The sequence below is a fragment of the Pongo abelii genome, chromosome 4 (genome assembly GCF_028885655.2).
Source record: "Pongo abelii isolate AG06213 chromosome 4, NHGRI_mPonAbe1-v2.0_pri, whole genome shotgun sequence".
Taxonomy (NCBI): domain Eukaryota; kingdom Metazoa; phylum Chordata; class Mammalia; order Primates; family Hominidae; genus Pongo; species Pongo abelii.
Genome location: NC_071989.2, coordinates 128744198 through 128765082, shown reverse-complemented (window position 1 = coordinate 128765082; position 20885 = coordinate 128744198). Strand labels below are relative to the sequence as shown.

The following is a 20885-nucleotide window of genomic DNA, read 5'->3' as shown; positions in this document are numbered from 1 at the left end:
ATTACAGGAGTGAGCCACCACACCTGGATAATTTTTGTATTTTTAGTAGAGACGTGATTTCACCATGTTGGCCAGGCTGATTTTGAACTCTCGAGCTCAAGCGATCCTCCCGCTTTGGCCTCCCAAAGTGCTGGGATTGCAGGCATAAACCACTGCACCCAGGAAGTGTTAGTTTCTTAATCTTGGTAAGTGTGTTGTTGTTATATGTAAGTGAAAGTCCTTATTCTATGGAAACTGTACACAAACATAGTTAAGAGTTAAAGGGGCATCAGGTATACAAATTACTACCAATGTTTTGATAAAACAATTACAGAGTAAGAAAGACGGAATAAAGTAAATTGGTAAAATATTAACATTTGAGGAATTTGGGTACACAAGAATTCCAATTACTAATTGTACAAATTCTCTGTGATTAAAAACCTTTCAAAATAAAAAGTTTTTTAAAAATATCTTACAAAACATATTATTCTTCATCATGATAATACTCAGTAAATAAATTATTGCGAAAATCTGCAATGCTATTCATGACTTTGAGGACAGGAGCAAAGCAATAGACAACAGCATCCTCACAGAAGCTTTTACACACACACACGCACACACACGTGTAAAGTGAATTCAAATAATCATTTCAATTACATATCCCTTACAATCTGGTTCATTACATTATTTAGATGCATGTATGTTACTCATCACAATACATACTTTTAAAAATAATTATGCCCTGCAAAGTCCTGATAAAATATTTAGTTCAATATAATGTCATTTCTAAAACAATAAACACTTCAACTACCAATAAAATCAAAATCTTTCATGTAAATTTTTTTATATTACACATACTTACATGACTTAAGAAACTGTATTTCTCTCCTCTCTAACTTGGCCAGTTGAGGCTCACGTCTAAATACATAGAGGCAACAAACATGCAAAGATTTTACATTATAAAGATATGTTTTAAGACAATCTTTGGAAATTCACTGAATCTTTAGAAATATACTGAAAACAAAATGGTGGAGTCACTTACGTTGAGTGTGTAAGGAGAGAAGAAAAAGGTCAGAGATAGAAATAAGGTGACAGATAATACATTTTTAAGTACAGATAGATTCACAATTCCATCTATAAAATGATATACACAAAAAAGATACATTCCATCTATAAAATGATATATACAAAAAAGATACAATAGGATACTTTAAGTGCAGTAGAGTGTAAAACAGTTGTTAGACTTGAGTCTAACATGAGCATTTCTATTAGGTGCTGTGAATAGCACATTTATATCCCTTATATATACATATTATCAAAGAAGGAATATTGGAATGTAATAGATAAAGGAAAAATATAATATTTTATTTATATTATATATAATATAATATTTATAATATTATATATTATAATATATATTATAATATATATTACATATAATATTATATATTATAATATATAATATATTATTTATATTATATATTATTTATAATATATTATATATAATACAATATTTTTTAAGATATTCAAAAACCAATAGATGTGTGTGGGGCAGGTACTCATTCTCCTAATGCTGAATGCCCCAGACTCAATCTGCTCTCTCTCTCTTAGTGATCTCATTAGTTTTATGGCTTTAAATAAAGAGTATCCATTTGCCAATGGCAACCAAATTTATATCTCTCTTTCAGATCTCTGCCACAAGCTCTTAAATTGTTTATACAATTGCTTATTCAAGATGTCTATGTGGATGTCTAATAAGCAATTCAATCTCTACCTGTTAAAACCTGAACTCCTGATTTATCTCCATACCTGTCCCACATGCAGCCTTCTCCATCTTAATGGAGGCACCTAAAAATGCTCAGGCCACAAAACTTGAATTCACCTTGGATTCCAATCTCTCAGGAAGCCTTGTTATACTTTCAACACATAACCAGCACCCAGCCACTTCTCACTACCTGCAGGCTGTTTTCAACACAAATATTAGAATGATCTTTAAAAATGTAATTCGGATCATGTGTTGTTCTACTTAACAGTCTGAAGTAGTCCCCTATTTCACTCCGAGAAAAGTTAAAAGTTTTGCAAGGACTGCAACAGCCAGTGGACAGACTCTTGCTGCCTTTTTGTTTTCATCTCCTAGTGAAAACATCTCCCTCTGTTTCAGCCACACAAGCTTCCTTGAATATACCAGGCATGCTCCTGCTTTGGAAACTTTTCCCTGGTGGTTTTACTGGATAGAATGTTTTTCCCAAAGATAGTCACATGGCCAACTCCCTGGCCTTAAAATCTTTGTTCAAGCACCACGTTTTCCACAATTATTCTACTGAAAATAGCACTTATCCCTACCCCTGCCTTAGCACTCAAATCCCCTTCATGCCAGTTCACCTTTCTTTTTTCACAGTACTTATCATTTTCTAAAATGCTATATAATTTACAGATGTATTATGGTTATTGTTTAATGTCCATCTCCCCTTTTAAATTTTAAGCCCCAACAGAGCTAGAATCGTTGTCTGCTTAATTTACTGATATATCTCCAAGTCCCTACAACAATGCCTAGCACATAATAGACACCCAATAAATATTTCATGTGGAAGATTAGGTTGATTTGTAATTACTAAATTTGATTCCTTGAAGACGTATTCAGTGGATGAAGAGAAAACACATGAAAATTTCTCTTCAGAACTCTAGATCACTCCAAAAGGGCAGGAACAATGAATTATAGAGTAAACTATCCTATTATCTTCTATCTGACACCTAGAGTGCAGTTGCCATAGCCCCCCAAGGTGGAAACAGCCAGAGGTGAAGGGGGGATGAAAAAGCAAGGAAGAAATAATCTGCCTGTGGCTTCAGAGAAACTACTGCTCTGAGCTAGAATGACCCAGAAGCACTAAAAGGTAAAGCGACATTACCCAGGTCCACTCATTCTATTCATTTTATTTGTATAGAGAAAAGTTTCTGTAAGGACATTTACAGAAAGTTACTAATTACTTTTTGGGGTTAAATGGCTTTTGGGATAGGTTTTTGCTTCTTTGTCATTTCTCTAGTATGTGGATTTTTTCCTAAAAATTCTTATACAATTAAAAGTTGATTCTTAAAAAATAAAATTTCCAATAAAATCCTGTATGCTTCCTAATAAAAAATAAAGTTAATATTCTTGAAAGAGAAAACTGAATATTTCAAATTTCTTCTAAGATCCTTCAGTGCAATATTGTACATTATAAGACTTTTAACCACTTTAGTCCAAGGAACAATGGTTTGTATTAGGAAAATTCTCAAAACCAGAAAAATGAAATTATTAAGAATTCCTATAAAGTCTGATGTCATATAAGATTCAACAAATATTATTCTAATTAATTTAATTATATCTATAAAGGAGTGTAAATTTTGTTGTTTTTTTCTTATTTAACATCCATAGCACTCAGGGATAGTTATCCTACTAGTGCTTGATAAAAGCTAGCCCATAAACTTAAATAATTTTAAAGACTACTATGTAAATTCAAGGAGAAAAATTATCTTAATATCCTTCAAAGGAACTATAGGTAGTTTTCCTAAACAAACTATATATAAGTAATAAATACAGAAAATTTTCCAAACACTTGTATCATATCTTTACCTAAAATGGCATGGCCGGATAAGCATATTGCTGTGTAATCTTGCCTAAGAAAGGAATTGGGCAACATTAGTTTCCCTGGATCGCAACCCATAGGATTTTATGATTTTGAGAACATATTGTACAATCAGCATATAAATTTTATTTTCATTTTCTCTGTTGATAAAAAAATGCAATTCATGCTAACTTTTTCATAATATGAGAAGAGAGCCCAAACATAACCAAAAAGGGAATTTCTAATGGAGCTTCTTTATCATTAGCTCTCTAATTAACTATTAACAAGTTGGATATCATTGTCTTCAATGCATTACATGCTAATTAACAACACTTGTATCACTGTCTCATCAACTTACTATACAATAGCTCAGCAGTTATGTCAATAAGTTAATTATGCTTTGTAGCATATTTACGTATTTAAATATATGTGTACAGAGTAAATATTTATAATTTATCATTCTGCTTAGGAGATATTCCTTTTCTGTGATTTTTGCTTGTGTTCTTCTCTATCAAATGCATGCCAATCTAGGGAGTTGTGAAGTATCATTTAGATAGTGACAATGGCAAAATGTCAAAAACAAAGCCACCTAAATAAATGAAGATACAAACAGGAAGATGGAAATCAAAAGAGTCAACTAACTTCATACAGGAAAACACCACAAATGTAGCTTACCTGGAATGACCTGCTAGAGAATGCATGCATCAGTTGATTGGTTCCGTTTATTTGGGAGTGACTGGCATTATGGATGAAAAGCTGGATACCAGGCATGCTGTATCTCACTACAGCTCATCCTGCATTTAGGTCACAATGACCCCTGGCTGTCTGGGGCTTTACAGGGTGTGGAAGAAGCCAGCAAGCTCCCCCAAACTATCCTTTTATAGATCTGAGCTACTCCCCCTAAACAACCCTATCCATGGTAAAACAATAGGATAATTTAAGTCATTTGCCATCAAACTACCACCACTAAAAAGGAAAATATGGCAACCTATCATTTGCCATAAAACTACCATCACTAAAGAGGGAAAAAATGTTATATTCTACAAAGGTTCATGGTGGACAGTTTTACTTCCTATGCATGGGAACAGACAACTTGTAATCTGGGTTTTTAAACTACCTAGTTTTCCGAGCTAGTATAATTTGAATACAGAGAAAGTCAAGCTAAGCAATGAGAATGTTTGATCTGGCAGAAAGAAGAGGCTGCCAGTGCATATCTTTTATATTTCAATTATTTTTACCAACTGTATATCTATTTCTGTTTCTAACTTTTGTTGCACTAAGGTATGCACTTCATGAAATGACATAGGTAAAATTGTAAGATTCTATCTTACTCAAATAAAGCCTCATACTAAATCCTTCTACTATTTTGGTAGCAGGGATTGTCTTAAGCTTCCTGGCTTAGATGAGAAAACAGAAACTTCCACCCTGAGTGATGCCAGGCAGTCTCTTTCCTATCCCTCAAATAACCTTTACCTTTCTCCTTTGAACTAATTTCACCCTACTGTCCCTTTCTCTTACCCATCTTCCCAATGTCTCCTATACTTCACCTCATCCAGAATCAAATGCTGCTCAATTACACTGTTTTAACAATATGCTGCTTTATGACCATCAAGTTATCCTAGCACTAGTTTCATGCTAGTCTCTCACACTTAATCTAATTTTTTAATCAGTTAAGAAAAACAAAAGTATTTACAGGAAAACAATGAAACAAACAAAAAAGAAATTAAGAGGCAATATGGGGGACTACAAAACAAAAAGTACACAGAGATATAATGAAAGAAAGTGAATGATGGACAAACAAAAAGAGAGGAGAAGTCAGAAGGAAAAGGAGATTGGGCAAGTAGAGAATTACTGACATTCATGTATACTGAGGGCTTACTCTGGGAAAGAATTGTGCTAACTGTTTTACATGTAGTGTGTGTAGTAAAATATAAATATAAATAAATATATATATATATTTACACACACTTCAGGTAAAACAGCACAATTCCTTGCTAATATATAATATTATATATTCTATATATATAAGCACTGCATATATACACACACACACATATATATGTCTGTAGCATATTTACAAGGTCAACATTTTTTACATGAGAAATGTGTGTACTTGATTCTTAAATAGGTCTTGTTAGCTTGCTATATGACAGAAAAATTGTTTTAAGAATATAAACTTCATAAAAAGTGAAACAAATATGTTACAACGCACTTTCTTTTTCTCATTTCCTCCCAGCACCCAAAACTCAATTTTATATTATTTTTGCGTAGTAAAAAAGTTAATGTTAAAAAAGAAAAAAAAAGCCTGTTGTATTGTGTTTAATATTTTCTGGTCTTATAAGAGTGACTTTACTTACATGCTCTTGAAATATGGTAAGTTACCATGGTAACTAGAACCTTTGACAATTATTCTATTTTAATACAAACCAACAAAAGGGGTTAAAAATACTCTATTCTTAAATCCTTAGACTCACAGTCACTACCAAAGTTTGTCCTTACCTTCCTTGCCACATTTTTCAAGTGGATGTTTAAGGATTTTTTCCCTGTCCTATTTCACCCCTCATCAAGCTGATTTGAACAGGAACAGTTCTCAAGCCATGAAAGCTGATGCACTCTGTGATAGTAAATGCCCAGCAGGAATTTTTGCACTTAATTCAAATAGATAAATATCACCAGAGTTTGTTATATAACCAAGAAGGTTATGTAGTGTTCTCGTTGTTTAACAGAGGAAAAATCAAATTTTTGTTTTAGAGACAGATACTTTTTAAAAATAAAGACACATCATACATCATTTTAGTACACTTATGGTCTAAAACATGATTTGAGTTGTCAATAAGCCATTGTTGAACACTATCAGAAAGAAAAAAATAGGTAGCTACTATCCCCCTGTGCCTCTGCACCAATTTTATGTATCTCTTCGCTAGTAGTGATCATAACATAATTAACAAAATTTCTAAAGCAATTTTATTCAGAAATCATGTCATATTTATCTTTATAACCCAAGCATATCACCTGGTATTTAGTGGGTTCTCAATTAATGCTATAAAGAGGAAAGCAAATATAGTAAAGATTGGTTGCCTTGTTCTTCATCAGTGGAAGTGTACTGTTTTAATACATATTAAGAACTAATGCTGCTAAGTTGAGATTAAGTTTGTTTTTCAGGGAGGAGACAAAAATTGAATCATAAAAAAATAATGATTTAATTAAATGGAAAAATATGATTTTCCACTCAAGATACAAAATACCAGCCAAGTAAATCTGTGGCAGGGTAAGCCAAACATTGCCTCTTTTCACAAGGGCTCATAGTTTTAGCTAGCTTATGAAGAACATCAAAACTATTCTAGATATTTGTGCAATCCATAATAATCTGTCTCCTGTACTCCTCATCAGTATGTCCATCCCCATTCAGCGTGTGGGTGTTAGGGACTGTCAACCGTCTCTAGACAGCTGCCTCAGCCTGCCTCTCAGGCTTCAGGAGTAAAACATGGTCTTGCATTGTGCTCAGACTGAACTTTCCATAAATCACCTCTGGATTTGGGGTCTCTACTATAGCTCCTTTGTACTCTTAAAATTGAGGTCCCCATCCTTCCCCATTCTGCACTGGATCCCTAAGGCTCAGCTGGAAACTTGGATGCCTTCAATGAGCTCAAATTCATAATTGATTTACAGATTATTTGTATTTCCTCTGAGATACCACATTTTTCCCCATTTTCTCCTTTTCCATAGCATCCCTGTTATGTCAGGTTCTTTTCTCTACCCCATCACCAGAATATGGCAAAGTTGCCAGAGCTGGTCAGTATCTTGAGTCCTACAAAAGAATGTGTCTGGCAATCACCATTCAATTGCACTGAAATGCAGGTCTTCGTAAGGTAACACCAAATCTACCACACTTCACCTGACTTTCCTCAACTATTGCTCTCTGTCTTCCTCCCTCTGACTCTCCATGGTGCTGACTTAGTTCAAAAAGCTAAGTATTTTTGTCTTGGTTGATGACATATTTGGATTCCATTTATTGACCTGATTTCTCCATTCTACCTACCTTTCAGAATGTGCCACAGCAGCAGGTAAATGACACTCTCTCTATCCATCCCAGGATCATAAGATGTTCATCACTGCATGACAGGAGGATATAAACATCCTATCACTATTAAGACTTCTGTACACCTCTCCATTCTAACTTTTACCTAAACTAGTATTTACCAAATACTCAATTTGGGATCTTTAAAAACTATAAGAAAGGAATCTGGGGAATATCTGTGGATTTCCCTTCACCTCTTCATATTGTTTTTACATTAGGCATATACATAAGGCAAAGTTAATTTCCATTCTTATTGTCAATTTCCCTTCCAGGCTAGCATGTACTTCTAGGCAGGAACTGAGATGAGCATCATTTGGCATTGCCTTTGATGTATTCTCTCCCTTCTGCTAAAACAGCCACAATATCTGGGAACACTCAAATAGGAAGGCATTTGTCAACCCTGTCTAGCCTCTTTGCAGAACGCTCATGCAAGTGTAAAAAGCGAAAGGAAATTCAGTTGTAGATCCAAAAGCCTTCTTTTAGAAATCAGGAACCCATGCATATTCCCAAATTTTGTTTCCAATTGCACTCTACATCTAAATATGTCCAGACACTATTACAGCTATACTTCTCACTCCATAACTCAAAATTAGCCTGAGGCTACTTTAACTGTTACTTGCTGGCATGTTAATTTGATCAGAATGTCTCAGAGCTCTCCTGCTTTCTTAATCCTTTAAGACCAGGGTCAGCAAACCACAGCTGTGTGCCAAATCAGGCCTGCCACCTGGTTTTGTACAGCCCATAAGCTCTAAGAATAGCTTTTACAGTTGAACATTAGCAATCAATTTGATGATAGGGAATATTATGTTTGACCAATAATTAAGGAAAACATTAACCACACCAATAAAGAACTCAGTTACTCTCATCAGTAGACTTATGTACAAAAAGTTGGACTCAATTATTTTGAATTTCATCATTAAAATTTGTGGAAATTTGTTTGTTATACGAATATTGGTGATTTTGCCTCTCAGACACAAAGCCTAAAATAGTTCCTATCTGGCCCTTTACAAAAAAGGTTTGCTGATCCCTACTTGATTCCACTTATATGAGGTATCTAAGAGTCAAATTCATAGAATCTAAGAGTAGAATGATAAACAACAGGACCTGGGGGGAGGAGAATTGAATAGTTACTAATCACAGGGCATAAAGCTTCAGCTAAACAAGATGACTAAGTTCTACAGATCTGCTGTACAATATTGCCACTATAGTCAACAACAATATATTGTATACTTAAAACATTTATGGAGGGGCTGGGAGTGATGGCTCATACCTGTAATCCCAGCACTTTGGGAGGCCGAGCCAGGCAGGTCAGGAGATTGAGACCGTCCTGGCCAACATGGTGAAATCCCGTAGACACAGTCTCAGAATGCTGGGAAACAACAAATAATTACTGTATATTTTTTCATCTTTTTACTTTGCTGTGATTTTTCAGAGATCAGGGCATTCAAAATTTTAAGAGTGTGATTTAACCAACTATTGCACTTCCAGACAATATTATTTTGTGATTTCCAATCTCTGGTAGAGAGCAGAGTTGATACATGTGGCAGTGGCTCTACTACCAATTATGTTCCCTACCCAGGGCTGGACACACAGTTGAGCTCAGTAATACACTATAACACGAGTAAGTGAAGGAGGGAACGGCAATAATTCATGTTATTGCCAGGATTTGTTGCCTGAGGGGAAAATACAAATGGCACAGAAATGTATTCCAAATTCAGAAAGAGAAAGAAATGGCATACAATTATATTTAAATAACATAAATGCTTATTTAAACACAGATCTGAAAGTCATGATATGAATAGATTTAGAAATGACAACAAGAGGCTAAGATGGCCTAATTCGTGTTCTTACTGGGAAGGAGAAGACAGGTGGAATGGAATCTGGTGTATGAAAAGGAAAAAGTCTGCAAAGCTTACATATTAATGACAAGGAGCTGACCACAGGATGAGATCTTTATTATCCAGACCCACAGTACCTGTGGGAGTTATTCAACTCTGCAGCTCATACAGTTGAATGACCTATAGTTACTTTGCAGCTCATACCATAGGTAAACTTCCACCTCAGAACAGAAAGACTAGATCTGAGATTGTGGATCTAACTGTTTCTCGGCCCCTTTCCTAGCCAAAAATGAATTAAATCAATTTTTTTCTTCAGATCTGGTTTAATCTGTTGTTATTGCTTGGGGAAACACCTGTCCAAAAATGTTGTTTCTTCTTTTTAATTGTTGAACCAGGGAGCAAAACTTATCATTGCCTAATAATCATAATCAATTTGTTGCCTCATTAAAAAATGGGGGAGGGGGGAGGGATAGCATTGGGAGATATACCTAATGCTAGATGACGAGTTGGTGGGTGCAGCGCACCAGCATGGCACATGTATACATATGTAACTTACCTGCACGTTGCGCACATGTACCATAGAGCCTAAAGTATTATAATAATAATAATAATAATAATAATAATAATAATAATAAAAAGAAAAAAAAAATGTGCTCAACATCTATTGCACCAACTTGACCCTTTGAACTATCCTGGGTCCTCCTAAAGGCTTATGTTTTAAGGTCTACTAATGACCTTTAAGCACTGACATGTTCTTTACCTGTTTCATGTCTGTCCATTTTATCTACATTAATTACTTTCAAGTAAAAATTTCACAAGACAATGTCCCTGACAATACCTAGCAGAATTTCCTGCCTAAGAGTTACAAAAAAAAAAAAAAGCAATATTGATGTTGCTACCAAAGGAAATATATGTGTTCTTAAATTAGGTCAATATTGTATATTCATAGTAGTATGTGGAACTGATCAGTATTATATAAAACTTCTATTTAATAAATATATTTATTTATAGTAAGCTATGTTCCAGATATGATTTAAATGGCTTGCACACATTCTTAAAATACAGCAAGATAGCATAAATTTAAAAGGGAAAGAAGAAAGAAACAACAATGAAGCTACAATTCATATTTAATTTATTAAGTTCAAGCCTGGATATGGAAGAACTGGCAGAAATAGGGAGCTATAATGTGTCCATGTAGCCTAGTCATTAAGAATGAAAGAATTTGAAAAGAGTCTGGTGAATTTGAAGACAACCCGATTTAACATATTAAAATATATAATGGGGCCCTCTCATATTTACATATCACTTTGAAGTTTACAAAGCATATTAAGTATATTTATTTCCTTATATCAGTAAGACTGCATTAGAAATAAGGAAACTCTCATAAGAAAGAGTGACTTGCCAGGACAAGTTGCCTTCTAGAGGTTATCATGCCAAATATTTTCAAGAAGACTTATAGACTGGCAAAAGAGGATTGAAGGACCTACTATAAGAAACCTCCATATGACCTTACTAACAAATAAGACATTTTTATATTATCATATTTTAAGATACTCTTCTAATATTAGGCTGAGCAATACAGTAAAAAATGGTTAACCTTTTTGCCAGGCATTTCAAATGTTCAACCTAATAGTTTATTTGGTTTTTTAATTTTAAAAATTTGTGGGTACATAGTAGGTGTATATATTTATAGGGTATATGAGATATTTTGATACAGGCATACAAGGCATAATGATCACATCAGTGTAAATGGGATATTCATCACCTCAAGCATTTATCCCTTCTTTGTGTTACAAACAACCCAACTATACTTTTAGCTATTTAAAATGTACCATAAATTCTTGTTAACTGAAGTTATCCTGTTGTGTTATCAAATACTAGATGATATTTATTGTATGTAACTCTATGTTGTACCCATTAACCATCCCCACTTCCTCCCCTGTTCCCCACCCTACCCTTCCCAGCCTATGGTAACCATTCTTCCACTCTGTATATTCATGAGTTGAATTGTCAACCTAATAGTTTGGATATCAATGAAAAAAATGTGTATCTGCATTTCCTAAACATCAAAATCCATTCAGTCATACTTAATTTTGTAGCTTGTACGTTAGATATGTTATATCTTTACTAAGGAAGAATTAAAAAGAAAGGCATGATTTCAATTAGCATTAAATACACTAAGGACGTTTTTCAGAATGGTAATTCGGCTACAACTCTAGACTTTGGTACTATATTTTCTGTAAGAACATTTTGGGAAGATATTAAAAACTATATCCTGCAGAAAGATTTTAGGAGTTTAGACACAGAAGTCAGCTTAGCAGTGTTGAAATCCTGGTTCCAGCTGCTATGTGCCACTGAGCAGTTTACATAAACTTCTGTGTCTTAGTTTCCTCATGTGTACATTGAAAATAATGCTATTACTCTAACAATGAATATTATATAACTGAGCAGTTTTCTCTTTCTAGTTTGGCTCCTGGAAAAGGCAGAGCCAAGTTCGAAGTTCATATTCAACTACCACATTGACTCTTGGGGTCTACATATGAACATTCTTCCCTCTCTGCTTTTCAAATATTAATTCTGTATATTTCCCTTGGGTTGAATTATCTATTTCTTCTTTGTCCCACTTTTATTAGAGTGTTTCTGACATGAGCTTAAATCTTTTATGGTATAAGTTGGTTTAAAAGTACTCAATATATCAGTACATATATACACACTCACTCTGAAAATTTTGACTTAGAGCGACTTTCACTAGAAAAGATGTATTAATTTAAATGTACATATAATTTTAAGCATAATAAGTCACTGACTATAGGTAGTAATGTTTACAGTTTAGTATAATGTTTATAGTTTAGTATAAAGAAAAAATTCAATTTGAAAATAAAAATTAAATCAGAATTTTAAATAATTTTTTCTTCAGTGAATGTTGCTATAACTTAAGGATAAAACAAACAGTATAAAAATAAACCATATTCATTGACATGGACATTAAATGCTGTTTATAATACTCAAAAATACAAATAAATGTATTATACTCTGCTATGGCAATGTTCATATCTGCAACTCAAGACAGTACTTGCCTCATTAGTAAAAAATAATAATAATGATGATGTCAACTATTAAGTAACAGACTTAATACCATAGGCTATAACTAAATTATTCTAACAAAATATATCTAATCTAAGAGGCAATTATACCTTTAAAAAGTTTCAAGTATTTTCACAACACCAGTGTTGAGCTATTTATTAAAATTAGATCAGAACCACAAATAAATGTAATGATGAGATGGACTACTTTCCAAAAATGCACAAGCAGTGAAATTGGCCTCTATAAGATAGCAACAAATAAAGATTTAAAAGCAAATCATTCCAGTTAACTCTTCTGAAGTTAATTTAGAATCTTAGAGCCTGGGATACATGCTCTATGATTCCAAATTAAGTCAAAAAGCAGATAACAAAGTATGGTGACTACAGCAAATAACAATGTAGTATATATTTAAAGATAGAAGAGATTTTGGGCTGGGTGCGGTGGCTCATGCCTGTAATGCCAGCATTTTGGGAGGCCGAGGCAGGAGGATCACGAGGTCAGGAGATCGAGACCATCCTGTCTAACATGGTGAAACCCTGCCTCTACTAAAAATACAAAATATATATATATATAGCCAGGCGTGGTGGCGGGCGCCTGTAGTCCCAGCTACTCAGGAGGCTGAGGCAGGAGAATGGTGTGAATCCAGGAGGCAGAGCTTGCAGTGAGCCAAGATCGCACCACTGCACTCCAGCCTGGGCGACAGAATGAGACTCCTTCTCAACCTACAGAATGGGAGAAAATGTTTGCAATCTACCCATCTGACAAAGGGCTAATATCCAGAATCTACAAAGAACTTTAACAAATTTACAAGAAAAAATCAAACAACCTCACAAAAAGTGGGCAAAGGATATGAGCAGACACTTCTCAAAAGAAGACATTTATGCAGTCAACAGACACATGAAAAAATGCTCATCATCACTGGCCATCAGAGAAATGCAAATCAAAACCACAATGAGATACCATCTCACACCAGTTAGAATGGTGATCATTAAAAAGTCAGGAAACAACAGGTGCTGGAGACGATGTGGAGAAATAGGAACACTTTTACACTGTTGGTGAGACTGTAAACTAGTTCAACCATTGTAGAAGACAGTGTGGCTATTCCTCAGGGATCTAGAACTAGAAATACCATTTGACCCAGCCATCCCATTACTGGGTGTATACCCAAAGGATTATAAATCATGCTGCTATAAAGACACATGCACACGTATGTTTATTGTGGTACTATTCACAATAGCAAAGACTTGGAATCAACCCAAACGTCTATCAATGATAGACTAGATTAAGAAAATGTGGCACATATACACCATGGAATACCATGCAGCTATAAAAAAGGATGAGTTCATGTCCTTTGTAGGGATATGGATGAAGCTGGAAACCATCATTCTGAGCAAATTATTGCAAAGACAGAAAACCAAATACCACATGTTCTCACTCATAGGTGGGAATTGAACAATAAGAAAACTTGGACACAGGGTGGGGAACACCACACACAGGGGCCTGTGGTGGGGTGAGGGAAGTAGGGAGGGATAGCATTAGGAGACATACCTAATGTAAATACGAGTTAATGGGTGCAGCACACCAACATGGCACAGTATACATATGTAACAAACCTGCATGTTGTGCACACATACCCTAGAACTTAAAGTATAATAAAAAAAAAGAAGAGAAGAAGAGATTTTGAATGTTATTACCACAAAGAAGTGATAAATGTTTAAAGTGATACATATGATAATTACCCTGATTTGATCATTGCACAATGTATGCAAATATTGAAACATTACACTGTACCCCATAAATATGTACAATTATTAAGTGCCAATTATAAATAAAAAGTTAAGAAAAAAAATGAGTCCCATAAGATGACCAGACTGTAATTTGTAGTTCTAATCTTATACATATACAGGTCATATGGAAACAAAGTACACATATCCCATTAGAACAAAATAACAATAACAACCACAACAATTGTAATAAATCAAAAAATCTATAGGATTAAAAAATTGTGGTACTAAAGACCTGTTCTTTCTGATTATTCTAATCCATTTCATGAAACATTTTTGATAAGACCATAACATACACTAAAAAAAAAAAAAATAGAGGACTCATCTTGTCCTGAGCCAAAGGCAACTAGCTCATCCAAAGTTATGCTCCTTTCATTGGAGAATCCTGTATCCTTGGTTTGGTTGATGCAGAAGAACAAAGATCTTTGTCTCAAATCAGACATTTCTAAAGGGCCATACCAATTTTAGAGATTCCACTAGAATTGACTGTATCTACCGTCGCAAATACAACACAGTTCAAATTATCCCTCTGCTTTACTTATTCCCTTATTGATGTTTCCTGTGGCACTTCTAATAAGCCTCTTGTGGACAAATTTCCATCTAATGTGGGAACATGACCTATGATGCTGTGAATAAAAAAAAAAGGAATGTTTCCCAAATTCAACATAAAATAAATGAAAAGAAAATATATAATCAATACAGTATTTAAGAGTTTTTTTGGTAGAAAGAGACAGAACTCCAAGTGGAATAGATCCTCAAAGCTTTAAACAAAATACTACCATTTTAACTCACACATTTTATAATATTGGACTTTGTAATTTTCAGATGTAACACATACGTGACAACTCCCGTAAGATGGTCAAATTGAGAACAATAAAATGCAACAGTGAAAACTTTACCCAAACCAAAAAAGACTCCTTCTTCATGTGCTACAAGTAGTAAAAGTACTAGAAACTTCAGACGTTAAAATACTGAACCATCATGAACCAAGATTTGAATAAAGAGTTTCTCTCAACCTGGGTTCTTTTAAAGTAAAGTTGTCATCTACCTAAATGTGCCTTTGTCTTGCTTCCTTCTTATTCTGATTTTACTATAATTTTAGGAATAGCAAACTATGCACAAAATTCTTTTTTATTTTTATTTTTTTCTTTTGGAGACAGAGTCTCACTCTGTCATCCAGGCTGGAGTGCAGTGCCATGATCTTGGCTCATTGCAACCTCCACCTCCCAGGTTCAAGCAATTCTCCTGCCTCAGCCTCCTGAGTAGCTGGGATTACAGGCGCCTGCCACCATGCCCAGCTAATTTTTGTATTTTTAGTGGATACAAGGTTTCACTATGTGGCCAGACTGGTCTCGAACGCCTGACATCAAGCGATCCACCCGCCTTGGCCTCCCAAAGTGCTGGGATTTGTGTGTAAAATTCTAATAAAATATTAGACATTACTGCTTCAAAATAGGAAATTTGATTCTACACTTTAATAAACCTATTGTGCTTTCATTCCTGCAATGTTTTTTAACAATGTTCAGGATTAATGGTATCTAAAGAAGATTCAGAATAAAACAACTGAAGAAATGAGTGTATGGATGTATCAAACTAAAAAAAAAAAATTAGATTTCTTCAGTAAAGAAGGAGAAACCTGAAAAGTGGCATAATCAAGTGTTTTTTAAAAATGAGAAAAAAAACCCATAAAAATTATTCTTTTTCAGCTCTAGGAAGCTAGAGATTTTATTTATGTTATTTACCCAGAATCTTAAGGGCCCCCCAAAATATCTGGTGCATATTTTTTCTTCTTTTCTCTTAATTTCTGTTTTTTAAAAAATAAAAGCTACTCTTTCATTGTTGGCACAAGAGATGTTTAAGCTGAGACATACAATAGTTTCCTGAGAGTTTTGAGTTTATAAATGAAAATAATCATAATTAACATTTGCTAAAGTTAATTTCAGGAAAGAAAACTGGCCTTTTAACATCATACGATGTGGAATTTTCATTGAGTGAAGTAATACAGGATTACTCTTCAAAAGCTTCATATTTGAAGTAGAATGCTCATGATAGAAAAACAATTACTTATATTATAAAATTGCTACAGAAAAAATGGTTTATTTCATCACTCAATGCCCATCATATAAAGATTCCTAACACAAATTCTAATCAGTTAACGTCTAAGAAGCTAGCATTCTTCTTTTTATTACATAATTATCACTATACAGAATATCATTTTTTACATTTGCCATTAGCACATCCAAAGCTAACTTGTATACTCAGTTACAGTAACAAATTGTAACTGATACAATTTATTATTCATTACTAAATAATGAATAATACATTAATACTATATTGAATCAGCATGGATCTTTCTCCTGAGAAGCACATATCTGCTGTCTTTCATGTCCTAGGGTCTAGATTCTCTCTCCACGCCCTCCAAACTCAATGACCTATTGAGAAATAAGAAGGCATACTCCCTCCTTGCAGGTTATATTCAGTTAGGAATGGGAAGAATGGGGGAAGATTCAATCACAGGCTTATTTATCTCCAAACTATTAAGATTGTATTAGTTAAGACATAGGCTTAACTAATAAAATAAAATAACTACAGTATCTTAAACAAGTTAAGTTTATTACTGCCTTTTCTATCTTGTTCTCAAACATCCTTAAAAGGCGATTTCCATCTCACAGTTCAAGATGACTCCTCTAGCTCCAGCCATGACATTTATAATCTAGCCAGCAGGAAGCAGAAAAGAGGCAAGGGGAAGTCACATACATTCCCTTTGCATTCCACACAGGCATTTGAGAACAAAGTGTAGTAATTACACACATCACTTCTGTTCAGACCCGTTGTTCAAAATGTAGTCATCTTGCCACACTATACTACAAAGGGGGTTGGAAATGTGATGTTTATTGTAGAAGGCCACATGTCCAGGAAAAAATTTATTACTACACAAGGTGGGCTAAATACTGGAGACAACCAGCGGCCTCTAAAAAAAAAAAAAGATTTTAATGAGGAAAGCCTTTCAATTCACAAACACAATTTTCTTTCTCTGAAGGTAAACAAGCTTTGCAAAGATGACGGGGTCAAGATACACTTGGGTACCAGTTTCCATGCCACTCCTGGAACCCAAATTGAAGCCTCATCCCTAGTCTGCTTCTTATACAAAGAATTCCCTCTCAAGGACCCCACAGGTATCATAATTTGTCTCCTACAGAGTCAGTATATTCCTTTACAAATATATATATATACAATTAAAACAAATGACTGAAGATTAGGAAATTATTGCCCCAGGAAGTGAATAGATACTTGCAAAATTTAATGAGAATTAAGATGTATTAAAAACTTGCTTTTCTGAGTGTTCTTTATACATTACCTCATTTAACCCATAAGCTGCCTATGAGCGATATGTATTACTGTCACTCTCTTTCTAGATAAAAAAGATTGAGGTAAAAAAGGGTAAGTCACATGTCTGGGTCATAGACATCTGAAAGCAGACAAGATAGTTTCAAGCCCAGACAATTTAACACCAGATCCTGTAACTCAAGAGCTATCTATCCATCACTATAGTGACACAAAACTTTTTCCCCACCCAAGATAATTTATACAGCTTGGAAAAATACTGATGCATTGTAGAGAATCCTAGAACTTTAGAGTACAGAAAGTCCTCGTAGATCTCATAGAGGTCAAAAGTAGAAAGATCACAAAGAGAGCAGTGGCAAACATGAAATTACAACCCAGGCCTTCTAGTACTGAAAACAATGTCCAGCCACCACTTCACACTGGCCCCTCCCTTTAGAAACAGAGTAAAGAATTATTGAGACAGATATAAAGCTAAGTTTTCCCTAGGAACACTTTTCTACTATCTACAAAGTATTAACCAGGATATTTTGGAGCTCTACTGTCGAAAAAGAACAATCAATAAAATTGTAGCTAAGTTTTAAAAGAAACGAAATCCATGAAATTATTTTTTTAAACCCTGGAGATTTTGTAAGACTTTTTTATCAACATCAAATGTTTCTTTCCTTACGATTTATGTTCTTTAAAGAATAATAGAAAACTATATATTTTCTATGGGAACCCATTTCTATATGTGAAAAGGTTTTTTTAAAAAAACATATGTCTCCAGGAATACAAGCAAAAGTCTCAAGCATAGTTATTGAGGGTTTGTGGGAATGGGTAGGGGTGAGGGAGAGTAGGAAAATAAAGAATCACACTGTGGTGGATGGTCAGAGCAGAATTCTGCTTCAAGTGTAGTGTTCTAATTTATTTACAGAGAAATAAATTGAATTCATGCATTGATTGTATTACTCTAGTAAAGTAAATAAAACATTAAAATTAATATTTTAAAATGAAGAAAAGTAGCCTTCCCAAAGGGATTAAAATCAAGCAAATCACCCTCAGTATATTCTCTGTTGTAACATTTTCTCCCAGACTATTCCTGCACAGTGGGATAAAAGTATCTGCTGCCAAATATTTTTTTGCTAGAATTTTTTTACTCTGACTCAGGGAAATCCCAAAGCAGCCTTCTCTTTGGGCTGTATTTACCTCATGAGAATTTTTCACAAATTTGCTAACAATAGAAATTGTTCTTGGTTATGATACAAACCCAGCAGGATGTTCAAAATGCCACAGGTGACTCAGTGGCCCTGCCTGACAAAACCTGCTGGTAGGTACCATGTGAGCCATATGGAAATTGCTAAAACGGGAAATTAAGCAGCAGGTTCTGAAACCACCAGCATCCCTTGCTATGGTGAATTAACGTTAGTCTATGGTGCAAAATATCTCTGCCTTTGAAATGTCCAAGATCTATGAAATATCACCAATCCATGGCAACATACCAAGTAGTTTTTCAGTGTATTCTGCTAATTCCCTTTTCTACGTATTTGATTAGGGCCTCACATAACCACATTTTTAAAGAAAAAATATATAAAAGCATCCATGCACGCCACACTTTTCTCTGCAGCCATACTTTTCTCTGGTTTCATATTCTTTAGAAACCAATGTAGTGACAGGATGACTTTAAAGCATAGTATAAACGCCTTCTAATTGCTAATGTGTATGTGTGTGTGTGTGTGTGTGTGTGTCCTTCCCTCCTGAGACATAATATCACAAGACCTCTTTCTTTTGCTTCTTCTTTTTTTTTTTTTTTTTTGAGACATAGTCTCACTCTGTCGCCCAGGCTGGAATGCAGTGTGTGATTTTGGCTCATTGCAACCTCTGCCTCCTGGGTTCAAGTGATTCTTGTGCCTCAGCCTCCCAAGTAGCTGGGACTACAGGTACCTGCCACCACACCCAGCTAATTTTTGTATTTTGGGTAGAGATGGAGTTTCGCCATGTTGGCCAGGCTGGTCTCGAACTCCTGACCTCAAGTGATCCTCCCACCTCCACCTCCCAAAGTGCTGAGATTATAGTCACGAGCCACCACGACTAGCTTTTGTTTTGGTTTGGTTTGGTTTTGCTTTCTAGCAAAAAATTTTCAGTCTTGAACTGCATTGTGGAGACAATCTAGGGAAGTAGTTGTACTAAAAAGAGGAAACTTTCAGGAAAGTGAAATTGTTTACCCAAAATCGTCAATATAGAAAAAGAAAAACACTATAGATTTAAATTTGATAGATATTTTAGGTTAGGCTCTCTTAAACAAGAGATTCTTGAAGAAAGAAATTCTATCAATATAATATATACAAAAATAACTTCCAACTGAATAAAGCATAAAATTCTCATAATACATAAATGCTATAAAGGCAATTAATGCAGCATCTTTGCATAAACCTGGTTCCACAAAAGGCACACTGTACTTCTCCTATCACAACATACTCCTTCAAATTGACTGTGAGAAACATGCTGTATTTATCATTTGAATTAATATCCACATACATGTATAGATTATATCAAAGATTAGTAAAAATGCTATTAATCTGGGTTTTTTTTCAGTGAGTAAGAGAATAAAGATTTTAAAAAGAAAGTAATCAGAATGTAGGGTATCCCTGAGGTTATTTAACACAAGCAGTTTCTAAGGAAAGGAGCCATGCTCAGTTACATTTTACAAAGTTCCCATCATCCCTGTCTTCACCAGTTTAAATCATGATTATTAATCACATATCAATTTTCAATGATTTATAAGAGATTATTTTAGAAAGGGACTTGTGCTGAAAATAGGATAAAATATATGACATTTTTGCTATGGTTTGAATGTGTCTCCCAAAGCTTATGTGTTGGAAACTTAATCCCCAGTGCAAATGTATTGAGAGGTGGGACCTTTAAGAGCTGATTGGGTTATGAGGCTTCTGCCCTCATAAATAGATTAATGTGATTATCATGGGGGTGGGTTTATCATGAAAGTGAGTTCGTTATAAATGCAAGTTTGGACTACCTCTTGCTCCCTTATGTGTTCTCTCTCACCCCTTTAATGCCTCTGGGATATTATGACACAGCAAGAAAGTTGTCACCAGATGCAGCACTTGATCTTGGTCTTCTCAACCTCCAGAACCATGAGCCGAATAAAATTCTGTTGTATATAAATTATCAAGTCCCAGGT

At 34.6% G+C, this 20885-nt stretch overlaps 1 protein-coding gene across 7 annotated transcripts in view; it reads right to left on the bottom strand.

Moving 5' to 3' along the window:
* The window catches only part of PRR16 (proline rich 16), a 328607-nt gene that overhangs the window by 256741 nt on the left and 50981 nt on the right, over nt 1-20885 (bottom strand). For 2 of the 7 annotated variants that reach the window (XR_008525464.2, XM_054555863.2), the window contains exon 2: nt 8930-9028. The exons of 4 other annotated variants lie outside the window; for them this stretch is intronic. Coding sequence is in view for 1 of the 3 variants with exons in the window: in XM_054555863.2 (XP_054411838.1) it covers nt 8930-9028 (99 nt within the window). In the remaining 2 variants the exon portion in view is untranslated. Of the gene's footprint in view, nt 1-7620; nt 7694-8929; nt 9029-20885 lie in introns of all 7 variants that reach the window. One more of the 7 variants, XM_063724233.1, reaches the window with a different exon arrangement.